Here is a 13,739-nt window from a genome sequence, read left to right on the forward strand (position 1 = left end):
GATCTCATTTTAACTCTTGAAAATGCAACATACAGTTGTCCATGTCCAAAAACGGGCTCCGGTAAATATATGCCAACACGTTGTAGAGTTTGACCTTGTGACTTGTTTATTGTCATGGCAAACGCTGGTTTTACTGGAAACTGTCGACGTCGAAGCCTAAATGGAAGACCGGTGTCTGAAGGACATAAATCAATGCGTGGAATGAACACTTCGTCTCCTTTTGCAGATCCAGTGATCACTCTTGATTGAATTATGTGGGAATGGAGTCCAGTAACAATAAGGCGAGTTCCATTACATAGACCATTTCTTGTATTTAGATTCCGCAGCAACATGACGATTGCTCCAACTTTAAGTTGTAGTCTGTGGGATGGCATTCCTGATGGCGTAACACTATTTAAAAATTCAACTGGATAATGCTCTCGTTCATCTTCATTGTCGACATCCACCGAATCATCACTTTTGTATAATTTATACTCTCCAGGCATTCTATCCATCACACGGGAATTTAGCAGAGCTACGTCATCGTTCTTGGGACAGAGAATTGCATAGGAAGAGGCTCTCTCAACACTGCTTTGGTCGTTCACATCTATTTCAACACGTCCAAAAACATCACTTACGATGCAGTCAGTGCACAACATGTCTTCTGGTATTTCAATAATGTCTTCTCCAAGGTTATATTCATTGCTAAGTTCACCATTCCCAAGTTTAAGAAGCCAGTTGCTGTACTCTGGGTCAGAAGATCACATGTTGTTAATTAGTTGTAGTTTATTAAACTCTTTCCAAAGGTCTGACATTTTTAGGGTTGACTCGATAATATTTGTTCTTGTTCCATTCGGTACAACTGGAAGGCATTGCCTAAAATCTCCGCCAAGGACAAAAACTTTACCTCCAAAAGGAATTTCATTTTTTTCAGCAATATTTGTAGTCATAACTTCACGCAGAAGTCTGTCAATTAAGCTCAAAGCATATTTAGGCGCCATGGTGCACTCATCAAGTATCAAAAGATTTGCACTGTTCAACTGTTGTCCTGCAAATGTGTCTTGTTTGATTCTGGAAACGGAGATTTCATTGACCGGAACTGGTATCCCAAAGAGTGAATGCATAGTGTGACCTCCTCTTAAAAGGTTTGCTGCAATACCTGTTGTAGCCGATGGCAATACGACTTTTCCTAACCCTCTAACGTGATGCATTAAAACTTCATAGAGGTATGCCTCCAGGACCATCAATAAAGAAACATTTTGCCGTTGGATCGGTTTTGTTTTCTACAGCGCTCACAATAGTGTCATATGCAATTCGTTGTTCTTGATTTAAGGAGTTTTTCTTCTCTGTTGCCAACAATAATTCATAAGCTTCGTCATACTCTTGAATTTGTGCAACTTGACTTGTAGGCTGTGGCAAATTAAAGTCTGAAAATGTTTTTCCATGCAGTAGTAGAATATTTTGGACATCTTGCATGGCATAAGATTCGCAATTGTGACAATTTCCACTTTTGTTGTGAAGACGTAAGCAGTAATCTTCAATTATATGTTCTTTGAAATTTGTCCAAAGTTGATCCGGATTTGTAGGCGGTCCAAAGACACAAATGTAGGCAAACAATTCACGAAGTTTCTTAGGCATATGTAGGGTAACTGCGTCTTCTAAAGTAAGTGTCCACATAGTATCATCCAATAGAAGTCCTAAAGCCAAAGTTGCAGCTTTAAATGTATCGTGCAATACTCCATTAACTGTTTTCAAATCTTCGTAACTTCTAGCTCCTTTGACATGCAGTAGTAACAGCCGAAGGCAATATCTTTCTTGATCCTTGACACTAACAGTATACATGCGTCCAATTATTCTGCTAAGTCCTCATTGCCTTGGCTTCCAAGTTTTATTCCAAACGTAATGCTCTGGAATCTCGCGATACAAATACTGCCTTGCGTTTTCGTCACGTTGGTTCAGCAAAAACCATTCCATTAATGTTGACGTTGTGCTTAAATTTTTGGAGACATCTTCGACTTGAGCATTTTCAAAGAAATAAAGCTGTTGTTGATTTGGTAAATGAATAGCTAAACGTATAATGGCATGGGACTGTGAATGCATTGGAAATGCAAATATTCTCCAAGCAGCTTCTGGAGCACTGACATATCTGAGTCAACAAACCGTGATGATTCATCGTGATTGACTGTTTTTTGTTGGATTTCGACGTTAGCTTTGTCATGTCCCTTGTAGATGTACTTGAAAAGATATTTAACACTTTTTATTGAAGCGCAGATTTCAACGTTGATGTGACAGTTGTAGCGTTTTAATAAGTACGGGTTGTATGGAACTATCCATGAGTTATTTATAATCTTTTTGTTGTGTACAATGTTATCAATCAGTTGTCTTCGGTAGGATGGGTAGCCGTCCAAATCTTTAACAGTGTGCTGTCTCAACTGCTTTGGAAACCCTTTTGTACACTTTCCGTTTTCCATGCATGGACTTTTTGGATTTGCTACACCGCATGGGCCATGAACCATATTACTGATTACAATATTATACAATTCAGGATACTTTTCTTGGTTAGGAATTTCAGCCCACACTATGTTGTCAATTTCGTCTTCCGTGCGAAACTTGGAATCCGCGTCTAAAATAATTAGTATATGCGCATGTGGGAGACCTCGTTTCTGAAACTCTATGACGTGTACCATTGCTACGACTATTCCAAAAAGGCCTTTTTTGATGTCTTCAAAAAGGCTGCTGAGTTTTAGTCGAAATACGCGTGCAACTAAGTCCGGCCTGTGTTCAACTTGCTGCCAGGGTTGTAGATTTTCTGTAATTTCCGGCCATTTAGGATTACAGGTCATTGTTAAAAAAATGTCAGGTCTTCCATACTTTGTTACTACTGCCATTGCATCTTGATAACGCTGTTGCATGTTGCGGGGGCTACCTTCAAAGGACGACGGGAGAATTACTGTTTTTCCTATTGGAATTCCTTTTTGAATGGATTGTTTTTGCAAATGTTCTTGAAGAACGCAGTAGTCTTCAACTTTAAGTTGTTTTTGGTTCCTTCGTATGAAATTGAGCCGATTTGCTTCAATTTTTACGTATGCGTCTACTAAGTACTGTTGTGTCAGTTTCCCACCGTTTAAAATAGGATTGAAGTAATTTCGCACAGACAGAAGAAAACTGTAGTACTGTAGTTGTGTAATTCTTCTTGAAGTTCCTTGCTGGTGTAGGTTTTCATGCCACCCTTGATCACCGCTTGGAAAGAATAGCAGAAGAGGTTGCTGTGCAAAATGCTAATCCGTTGTGTTTTAGGAACGAAAGGGTTGTTTTTGTCTGGCTTAAGATGGACTATTATATCTCTTTGAAAAGGAGGCTCTCCATCATCATTTTGAAAAAGAACTGCGACCTCACTTACACGTGGTTTGTTGTAACATCGGGGATCTTGGTGACGTTCTTGTTTAATGGCCATGATAATAGAAGGCATTTCCGTCCCATTTTGTATAGCTCTCTGTTCCTCTTCAGCTTCAACGTCTTTTAGCATGCGATATGCGGCAGCAAATGGGCTGTTTGTTTGTAAATGTACGGCAATTAGTTTCATCAGTTCTGCATTACACTTTTCATTTTCTTTTCGGTTCATCCTTTGTTCTGTAGCCTCATTTGGATCAAAGATGTATAATTGTGCAAATGTTGGTGGTTGTCCTAGTTCTGGGTGAAGCGTTCCAGTACGGTGGTAGATCTGGCCACCGTAGATCTTGCTGCTTCTGCTGCTTTTCTGTCTTCCTCCGTGGCGTATTCTCGTTTACGACCCATTATAAAACAGAAAACGTAAAGAAGTATCTGTTCAGCGCGCTGTCACTGGCAGACAAAAGTCCCTCGCACAGTGTGACTGAAGTCCCTCGCACAGTGTGACAAAAGTCCCTCGCACAGTGTGACAAAAGTCCCTCGCACAGTGTGACAGAAGTCCCTCGCACAGTGTGACAGAAGTCCCTCGCATAGTGTGACAAAAGTCCCTCGCACAGTGTGACAAAAGTCCCTCGTACAGTGTGACAAAAGTCCCTCGCACAGTGTGACAGAAGTCCCTCGCACAGTGTGACAGAAGTCCCTCGCACAGTGTGACTGAAGTCCCTCGCACAGTCTGACTGAAGTCCCTCGCACAGTGTGACAAAGAAAAACTGCTCAGTACGTTATGAGCATTTTGTGAGTCACATGACCACATGGGCGGAGTTAGCCGTGCTATCTCCCGAAGGTGGCGTAGATATTTCAAATGTTGCGGTAATTGGCCGGAGAGCGTGTTTAAATTTGGGCGCCAAATTTAAATATCGTCCGCGACAAATCAGCACAGCGGTGTTTAAATGTGGAGCCAAGATCGTTGATTGGTCGCGGCCGATATTTAAATTTGGCGCCGAAATCGGTGATTGGTCGCGGGCAGCGCCAGCGACCAATCAGCGATTTTTAACACAAATGTCCGGACCTTTGTAACACCATGCGGATACTGTGGGGACATCAGCGGCTAGGGTGAGAAGGGAGGACCGGGGAGCGGCGCTGCGGGTCGGGATACTTCTGCTCCGAGCGCCCGCTCATGTCCCGGGTTCTCGGAGCGGAAGTATCCGCACAGGCAGCGCCGCTGACATCCATGCGGCTAGGGTGTGAAGGGAGGAACGGGGAGCGGCGCTGACATCCAATTGGTCGCGGCCGCTATTTAAATCTGCCGCACAAATCGGTGATTGGTCGCTGTCTTGGCCCGCGACCAGTCACTGATCTTGGCGCCAAAGTTAAACACTATTGTGCTGATTGGTCGCGGACGCTGGCCGCGACCAATCACCGATTTGGGCGCCAAATTTAAATATCGTCCGCGACCAATCAGCACAGCGGTGTTTAAATATGGAGCCAAGATCGGTGATTGGTCGCGGCCGATATTTAAATTTGGCGCCCAAATCGGTGATTGGACGCGGGCAGCGTCCGCGACCAATCAGCACAGCGGTGCTTAACTTTTGCGGTAAGATGAGTGATTGGTCGGGTCCGAAGACCGCGACCAATCATCGAATCGTCTTGGTGAGGACCGGGGAGCGGCGCTGCCTGTGCGGGTACTTCCGCTGCGAGAACCCGGGACATGAGCGGGCGCTGGCAGCAGAAGTATCCCGACCCGCAGCGCCGCTTCCCGGTCCTCCCTTCCGCATGGAGGTCAGCGGCGCCGGCGGTCCTTCCGCTGCTACCGGCCGGGAGATGAGCGCCTCGCGCCGCTCATCTCCCGGCTGCATCTCCATCCCGCAGATGGGTCCGGCGGTCGGGGTCCTTCTGCCGTTACCGGCCGGGAGATGAGCACCTCGCGCCGGTCATCTCTCGGCTGCATCAGCGCTGAGCTCCGTCCCGCAGATGAGCCGCTAACGGCCGCCATGTTTTTTCAGAAATCCCGCGGTGCTGATTGGCCGCTGGCGGACCAATGAGCGACGTGGGATTTCCTGGACAGACAGACAGACACACAGACAGACGGACAGACAGACTGGATAAGACGATTATATATATAGATGATTTATTCTGTTTTTCCAATGTGTCCATAAAAAAAAAAGATTGTCCGTGAATTTATGATAAGCTGTCCAGAAAAAAATAAAAAGTCAATTTGGCAATCCTGGTCATATTTACACAGCCACGTGGGTGATTTAGATAAATGTACAAGCATACAATTCTCAGTCTTATAAACTGAGGCTACACTGTATATGACAGCACTGATACATTTTCATCGTTGTGTTAACCGAATATTTTACTTTAACTCACTAAAATATAAAATTGATGAGAGATCTATCAATAATTTGTCAGTACACTGTGTCAGTGTATCAAAAGGTGAATTCTGGCACATTTTACCATATATCTAAGCATCTCCCCTGGTTTCCAAACCGTATCATACACTGGACAATATGATACAGATCTAACAAAGGTTACCTTGACTCAGGTAAACTATCACTGGGATATAATATCGGTCAATCCCTTGCACAGTGTTATCTTAATCCTCTGAAAGGGTCTCCAAACCAAATAAGGTGCTCGGAGCTCCATGACGCGGCCAATCATTTAATTACACCTTCCCACCTGCTTGATCCATCTATCTCTGCGCTTGTCTGGCTCTATGAAGTCAGAGCTGTCAATCAAATAAGAAATAAGGTGCGTGGAGAAAAAGGGAAAACAAGCAAGTGGGAAGGTGAATATAAATGATTGGCCCCGCCGTGAAGCACCGAGCAGTGGGACTTAGTTTGAACAGTCATCCTGTCACCAGGGAAATCTGTCACTAGGTTTTTGCTATGTGTTCTGAAAGCAGCATAATGTAGAGACAGAGACCCTGATTCCAGGGATGAGTCACTTACTGGGCTTCTTACTGCAGCTTTGATTAAATCCCTTTTTCTCTGCTGCTGATCTAGCAGTTCTCTGAATGCTGAGTTCTGGGTAAAGGCATGCCCACCACTGATTGGCAGATTTTTGTCTTCACTGCACAAAGGCAGAAAGATGAAAATCAGTGGCGGGAGCAGGGTTACACAGAGCAGGAGGACTACATTGCATGAGACAGCTAGTCCTCTAGTGATAATCTCTTGCTGATAAAACACTGATTTTATTGAAACTACACTAAGCAGCCCAGTAAGTGACACATCACTGGAATCAATATGCTGCTCTCAGATTAAATAGCAAAACCTGCTGACAGATTCCCTTTAAGTGAGATAACCATTTGTGACAAGTTATCAAGATGCTGCATTGTGAGTAATTATAACCTTTGCTTCATCTGTATACTGGGGTATCTGTATCTAAAATACTGTATTTTTAGAGCTACAAAATGTCTTGTAGTCTTAACTGCCTGTTAAATATGGCATCATCCACTGGATCTATTCACTAGAGAGAATCAAAAAGATTTGTAAGACTCTGCCCACTGGACCAAAACCCAGGCCTCTAAATCAAAAGTGGCGCCGTAGATTCTGGCCGGTAGGAGGCAGTTAGTAGGGCCGGTGGTCACGGACTACTGATGTGGCTGGAGGACGTGCTGAAAATGTTTTTAATCATCTCTAGGATTCACGTTTAGCATTTTTACCAATGTATTACGTTCGTTAGGGGTGGGTACGCAACAACTTTAGGTCACTCACAAGTAGCTGTAAAATGGTAGGTTGACAGTGACATGACTTCACTGTTTCACAAAGGGTTAATTTTAATGTCTACTTACACTGCAAGATTATCGTGAACAAGCGCTCCTAGGAACACTAGTTTTACAATAATCTTGCAATCTAAACAGGCTGCCGATTACCATATAAATGAGCAAAACACTCCTTGGTCAGGTAAAATGATCTTTTGTGCTGCACAAAAGATCATTATTCTCGGCAGCACTTTATCCTGTGTCCACAGAAGTTGCACTGCCAAGAACAATGGCAGGCTATGGGCACAGGCTATTACAGATCGTTCAGTTCACATTGTTTTCCGTGGCCACTGCCATCCTATGTAAACAGGCTATTAAGCGGCCGACAACTAGTAGCTGATTGGGGGTCCTTTAGTGTCGCCGGTCGGTTCGTGTTCGTGGCCCCTTAAGGATGGGTTGCATGTAGTGTTTTTTTTCTCATAAGGAAAATGTAAGTTTTTTATTGTGGCCATATGACAGCTCACGTGCATTCAGTAGCCACTGTAGGCCCAACGTTAAAACCCATTTTACAGGGGCCAATAATCAGTGTTCCTCGTTTCCCATGATCAGCCTGTCTAGGCAAGCTGCAATCACTCAACAAACATGAAAAATACCTGTTTATTGGGTTCGATGATGTTAACCCTCAACTGGTGAGGTGGGGTTTGCCACACCCCAGGGAATTTTTGCTGCCATTCATTGAAAAATGCTGGTATGAGGATACGTGTCTCACTAGCTTCCAACCATTTGTGGGTGTCAAAAATTTGTTATACTCATGTGTAATCAATCGCCAATAAGAAAACGATTAAAACAAACGTGATCTTTGCATTTTCTGTAAAAATAAGAGATTTCTAAACACTGGGGTATAGGAAACCCCAAATCACCAGTTGCGTGATAAAAACTCCACCTCACCAGTTGAGGGTCACACAAGATTAAAACTCATCATTCTTGGCAGCACATCGCCCGGTGTAAACAAGAGATGTGCTGCCGATAACATGATATTCTGTGTGCACTGAATGATTGCGTTAATGAACATTCTGTGCCCATAGAAGAGTGTTCTGACAGTCTAAACAGGCTTGCATGTAGCTGATCAGTGTTCGTTTATTAGAAATAACCCCCACGTGTAAATATACCCTTAGTTTCCTAATAATAATGATGGAGCAAAATCATAGATTGCCGTGACCATAGTGCAGCAAACATGTCTCATTATCAAGAAGAAGTCATATGCAAATTGCAACAATCCCAAAAATTCTTACAATATTCACATGGAGCTGTGAAGATCTGGCCTGAATTTTTTCAACTTTCAAAGGTATACAGTGCCTACAAGTAGTATTCAACCCCCTGCAGATTTAGCTGGTTGACACATGCGGAATTAACTTGGCATTGTGACATTTGTACTGTAGATCAGCCTGGAAGTGGGAAATGCACTGCAGCAAATTTTTTTTTTTTTTTTTTTTTAAACGTTAAAAATTAATTCAGAGTGTCATTTATTATTCAACCCCTCAAACCACAAGAATTCTGTTTGGTCCCCCTAAAGTATTAAGAAGTAGTTCAGGCACCAAGAATAATGAGCTTCACATGTGTGGATTAAAGATCTCTTTTGCCAGCCTTTTCTGACTATTTAAGACCCTCCCCAAACTTGAGAACAGCACTCAGACATGGTCAACATGGGAAAGACAAAGGAGCATTCCAAGGCCATCAGAGACAAGATCGTGGAGGGTCACAAGGCTGGCAAGGGGTACAAAACCCTTTCCAAGGAGTTGGGCCTACCTGTCTCCACTGTTGGGAGCATCATCCGTAAGTGGAAGGCTTATGGAACTACTGTTAGCCTTCCACGGCCTGGACAGCCTTTGAAAGTGTCCTCCGTGCCGAGGCCAGGCTTGTCCGAAGAATCAAGGCTAACCCAAGGACAACAAGGAAGGAGCTCCGGGAAGATCTCATGGCAGTGGGGACATTGGTTTCAGTCAATACCATAAGTAACGTACTCCACCGCAATGGTCTCCGTTACAGACGAGCCCGTAAGGTACCTTTACTTTCAAAGCGTCATGTCAAGGCTCGTCTACAGTTTGCTCATGATCACTTGGAGGACTCTGAGACAGACTGGTTCAAGGTTCTATGGTCTGATGAGACCAAGATCGAGATCTTTGGTGCCAACCACACACGTGACGTTTGGAGACTGGATGGCACTGCATACGACCCCAAGAATACCATCCCTACAGTCAAGTATGGTGGTGGCAGCATCATGCTGTGGGGCTGTTTCTCAGCCAAGGGGCCTGGCCATCTGGTCCGCATCCATGGGAAGATGGAAAGCACGGCCTACCTGGAGATTTTGGCCAAAAACCTCCGCTCCTCCATCAAGGATCTTAAGATGGGTCGTAATTTCATCTTCCAACAAGACAACGACCCAAAGCACACAGCCAAGAAAACCAAGGCCTGGTTCAAGAGGGAAAAAGTCAAGGTGTTGGAGTGGCCTAGTCAGTCTCCTGACCTTAACCCAATTGAAAACTTGTGGAAGGAGCTCAAGAATAAAGTCCACATGAGACACCCAAAGAACCTAGATAACTTGGAGAAGATCTGCATGGAGGAGTGGGCCAAGATAACTCCACAGACCTGTGCCGGCCTGATCAGGTCTTATAAAAGACGATTATTAGCTGTAATTGCAAACAAGGGTTATTCCACAAAATATTAAACATAGGGGTTGTATAATAATTGACCCACACTTTTATGTTTAAAATTTAATAAAATTCAACTGAGCAACATAACTTTTTGGTTTGTAAGATTTATGCTTCTGTTCATAAAACCTACTCTCGTTTGCAGTTTGAAGGCTCTAACTTATTTGCATCTTATCAAACCAGCTAAATCTGCAGGGGGTTGAATACTACTTGTAGGCACTGTATATAAGTAAAAGAAAAGCATTTATGATCTGAGGTTTTTGTTTATACAAATACAATTAAATTAGAAAAGTCAGTGAATACAGCTCTAGACTTACTGAGGCTGAGATACGATGATCTGTGGCTTTTGCTTTAGCGCTAGTGTCACTTGTCTTTGACTGGATTCAGGAGATGCTTGTACCTTCTTTGGCACTGACTGTGGGGCTGCCTGTTGAGGAATGGGCCGTAGTGGAGGGGCTGGAGCGCCAGCACCTTGACTATGTGTACCTGTAGAAGAAGTGTCTTGGGTAGCCCTCTCGTCACAAACTTTTCCTTTAGTCCCAGGTTTACAAACACAAAGATGTGGACGGAGGCACATTCCACCATTCTGACATGGTGGAGAACAATTTGCTGTTGAAGAAAAAAGACACAAATATGAGGCTGACGACAGCGAAGATTAAATACTGAATTATTTTAAAAGTGAAATGACTACAGTTATAAATAGGACTGTGTAATAGGTTTAAAGAAGTATTACGGTTTCAGCCCCCAAAAAGTTTTATTATATGATGAAAATGTAACAAATTATGTAATATATTTTGGGTGTCAAATCCTTACAAGATCTCTGCTCGCTGTTATTTCATTTTATTCTTTACTTCAACTGGATAAAAATTGGTGTAGGTCATGTGATGATCACACATTTAAATGGAAAAGAAATTCTTCCAATCTGTGTGTCCATCACATGACAAGGAAGTAGACAACCAAAGCTCCTACCAAATAACTGCAAGCCAAGATCCTGAAGCCTATGAAAAAATCAATACAGAAAATTCATCAAAAAAACAACGCCTTCAGTGCTTTGAAAAAGTATTTATATTTATACGCAATGAATTTATCCACATTTTTTCATGTTGCACTCACAAACTTAAATGTTATTATTTGGATTTTAGGTGATATATCAAGACAAAGTATTTGTGAAGTCTAAAGGAAATGATACATGGTTTATACAAGTGTTTTTAAAATATTAATCTGAAAATTGTGATGTCAATTTGTATTCAGCCCACGAGTCAATACTTTGTAAGACCACATTTCAATCCAATTGATGCTGTATGTCTTTTGGAGTATGTCTTTATGAGCTTTGCATATCTAGAGGCTGATTTTTTTGCACCTTATTCTAAGCCCCAGTCTCAAGTCTTTTGTGGCCTCTAACAGGTTTTCCTCCAGGATTACACTATATTTAGCTCTATCCATCTTCCATCAACACTGACCAGCTTTCCTGTCCCTGCTTAAGAAAAGCATTCCCACTGCATGATGTTGCCCCCATCATGTTTGACTGTGAGGATGGTGTTTTCACGGTGATGTGTACTGTTAGTTTTCTGCCACACATAGCATTTTGCATTTAGCCCAAAAAGTTCTACTTTGGTCTCATCTGACCAGAACACCTTCTTCCACATGCTAGCTGTGTCCTCTACATGGCTTTTGCAAACTGCCAACAGAATTTCTTATGGCTTGCTTTCAAAAAAATTGCTTTCTTCTTTTCTTCATGCCACTCTTCCATAAAAGGATTCTCCCACCTAAGCTGTGCATCCCCTCAGCTCCTCCAGAGTGGTCGTGGGGCTCTTGGCTGCTTCTCTAATTAGTGTGCTCCTTGCTTGAGATGTCAGTTTAGGTGGACGGCCATGTCTTGGTAGGTTTGCAGCTGTGTCATACTCCTTCCATTCTTGGATGATTAGTTGAACAATACTCCGTCAGATGTTCAGAGCTTGCCTTAGCTTTTTATAACCTACCCTGCTTTACTCTTCTCCACAACTTTATCCCTGTCCTGTCTGGTGTGTTCCTTGGCTCTCATGATGCTGTTTGATCTGTAATGTTCTCAAACAAACTTCTGAGGTCTTCACAGAACAGCTGTAGTTATACTGAGAGTAAGTTACACACAGGTGGACTAAATTTACTTTATGTGACTCATGGAGGCAATTGGTCACTCAGGATTTTATCAGACTACAGACTACAGGGGGCTGAATACAAATGCATGTCACAATTTTCAGATTTACATTTATAAAATAATTAGAAAACCATGTATCAAACTATATGTGCAAAAGTCCAGACTGAAATATGCATACTGCTCAATCAGAAGTGGAAAACACCGACCCTGGAGCATGCTATCTCACAGGGGAGCTGTGAAAATCTGGCCTGAATTTTTTCAACTTTCAAAGCCTGACTACTCTGAAGTGTGAAATTGTTACAGGAAAGAAAATGACTTTCAATGGCATGGCAAAAATATATTGCACAGATATCAATGGAAAACAATGTTTTACGTCAGCAGCAAGATTCCCTACCAGCAGTTAGGCTACCTGGCTCCTAGGATTTGCCAAAGCTACACTTAAAGGTGCATTCAAACATGGCAGATGTGGCGTCTATTGCATATACTTGGAATTTGACAAATCTCATTCAGATATAAAAAATAATTGCATACATTCCTGCAACAAATTTGCCGTGTGGGCAAATAGCCTAAGAATAACCGAATGGTAGATCATGCATGGAGACAATGATGTTTCTTTGTCATTAAAAAGGTTGTTATCGCTCATCACCACTGCAGCCAATCACTGATCTCATTGGCTTTGCTGATGTAGGTGGCACAAACCACATAGCTCAATGACTGGCTGCAGGAGTGATGGGCGCATTCAACATTATGTCACCGATGTAGCCAAAACGCAGAAACTGGAGCAGTGGTGAAGAGCTGGTGCTGGAGGGGGCGATGAAGAATACCATCAGTCTTTATAATTTTACTTGTCTACATGAGTTTGGAGTCCACTTTGCTGAAAGTGGAAAACCTCTTTAACTATTAAGTAGGGAGAAAGAGATGGAATGGAGCATTGCACTCTGAACAACATGCATTACCAAGTGTGTCCAGGGGGTGAGAAGAATGGGAAGTCTGTGAGGTGATGCTTTAACCAAAAGCTGCAGAGCAATAACTGATGTCAGAGAAAAAGGGACATGTTTTGGTAGAGTACAGTAACATGCAGCCATCTTAAAGAGGTTTGCCACTTTCTGGAAAGTGGACCTCAAATGCTAGAATTTTAGGTAGAATACCTAAAATAACAACAAAGCAGGTACTAACCCTCCCAGCCCTGGCTCCCGCCACTGTTTGAATCTCAAAGTTCAGGCTGCAGAGCTGACATCCTGTCGACAGCCGAGGCAGCGGCTGTGCAGAAGAAAACACGAGCCGCTGAGCTCAGTAATTGGCTACAGCGGTAATGCAAGCTGTTGACGTTACGTCACCGCTGTAGCCAAAACAAGATATCCGAGCAGGGGCATGGAGCCAAGTATGACCTGGGGTGCGTGAATACCCACTCTGTTATTTTAGATATTTTGGCTCCACTTTCCTGAAAGTAGAGAACCCCTTTAATATTTTGATTAGTATTAGCACATGGACTGTACCAGGTTCAATGAAAACTTGCTTTTGAAAGTCAAGAATGAAATAAACGGTTCACGGTTCACCTATAAGTAGCCACTTATATGTGAACTATACTAATTAGGAACATTATTTTTGTGATTCACTTTAAAAAATTGTCTGCAAAATAAATCCCAATCATTGATTGTGTACATGTAGACATGTATTACGGTACATACAGTGCAACTAGAAAAGTATATGTAATCTTCCCGTACTATATATTTTCTCTCTTAGGGCACAGCTACTATACCATGTGTCTGTAATATTCTAATAACTACGGTACTGCTCTGCCCAAATCTCAGGAAGATGCCAATTTCCT

The 13,739-nt window shown here is 42.7% G+C and overlaps 1 protein-coding gene across 3 annotated transcripts in view; it reads right to left on the reverse strand.

The window, feature by feature from the left end:
* The window catches only part of LTBP1 (latent transforming growth factor beta binding protein 1), a 439,153-nt gene that overhangs the window by 325,479 nt on the left and 99,935 nt on the right, over positions 1 to 13,739 (reverse strand). For all 3 annotated transcript variants that reach the window (XM_073672632.1, XM_073672633.1, XM_073672634.1), the window contains exon 3: positions 10,095 to 10,386. In XM_073672632.1, coding sequence (XP_073528733.1) covers positions 10,095 to 10,386 — 292 coding nt within the window. The remainder of the gene's footprint in view (positions 1 to 10,094; positions 10,387 to 13,739) is intronic.

The sequence above is a fragment of the Phyllobates terribilis genome, unplaced genomic scaffold (genome assembly GCF_046119375.1).
Source record: "Phyllobates terribilis strain yellow unplaced genomic scaffold, ASM4611937v1 Scaffold_3__8_contigs__length_932513732, whole genome shotgun sequence".
NCBI classification, from domain to species: Eukaryota; Metazoa; Chordata; class Amphibia; order Anura; family Dendrobatidae; genus Phyllobates; species Phyllobates terribilis.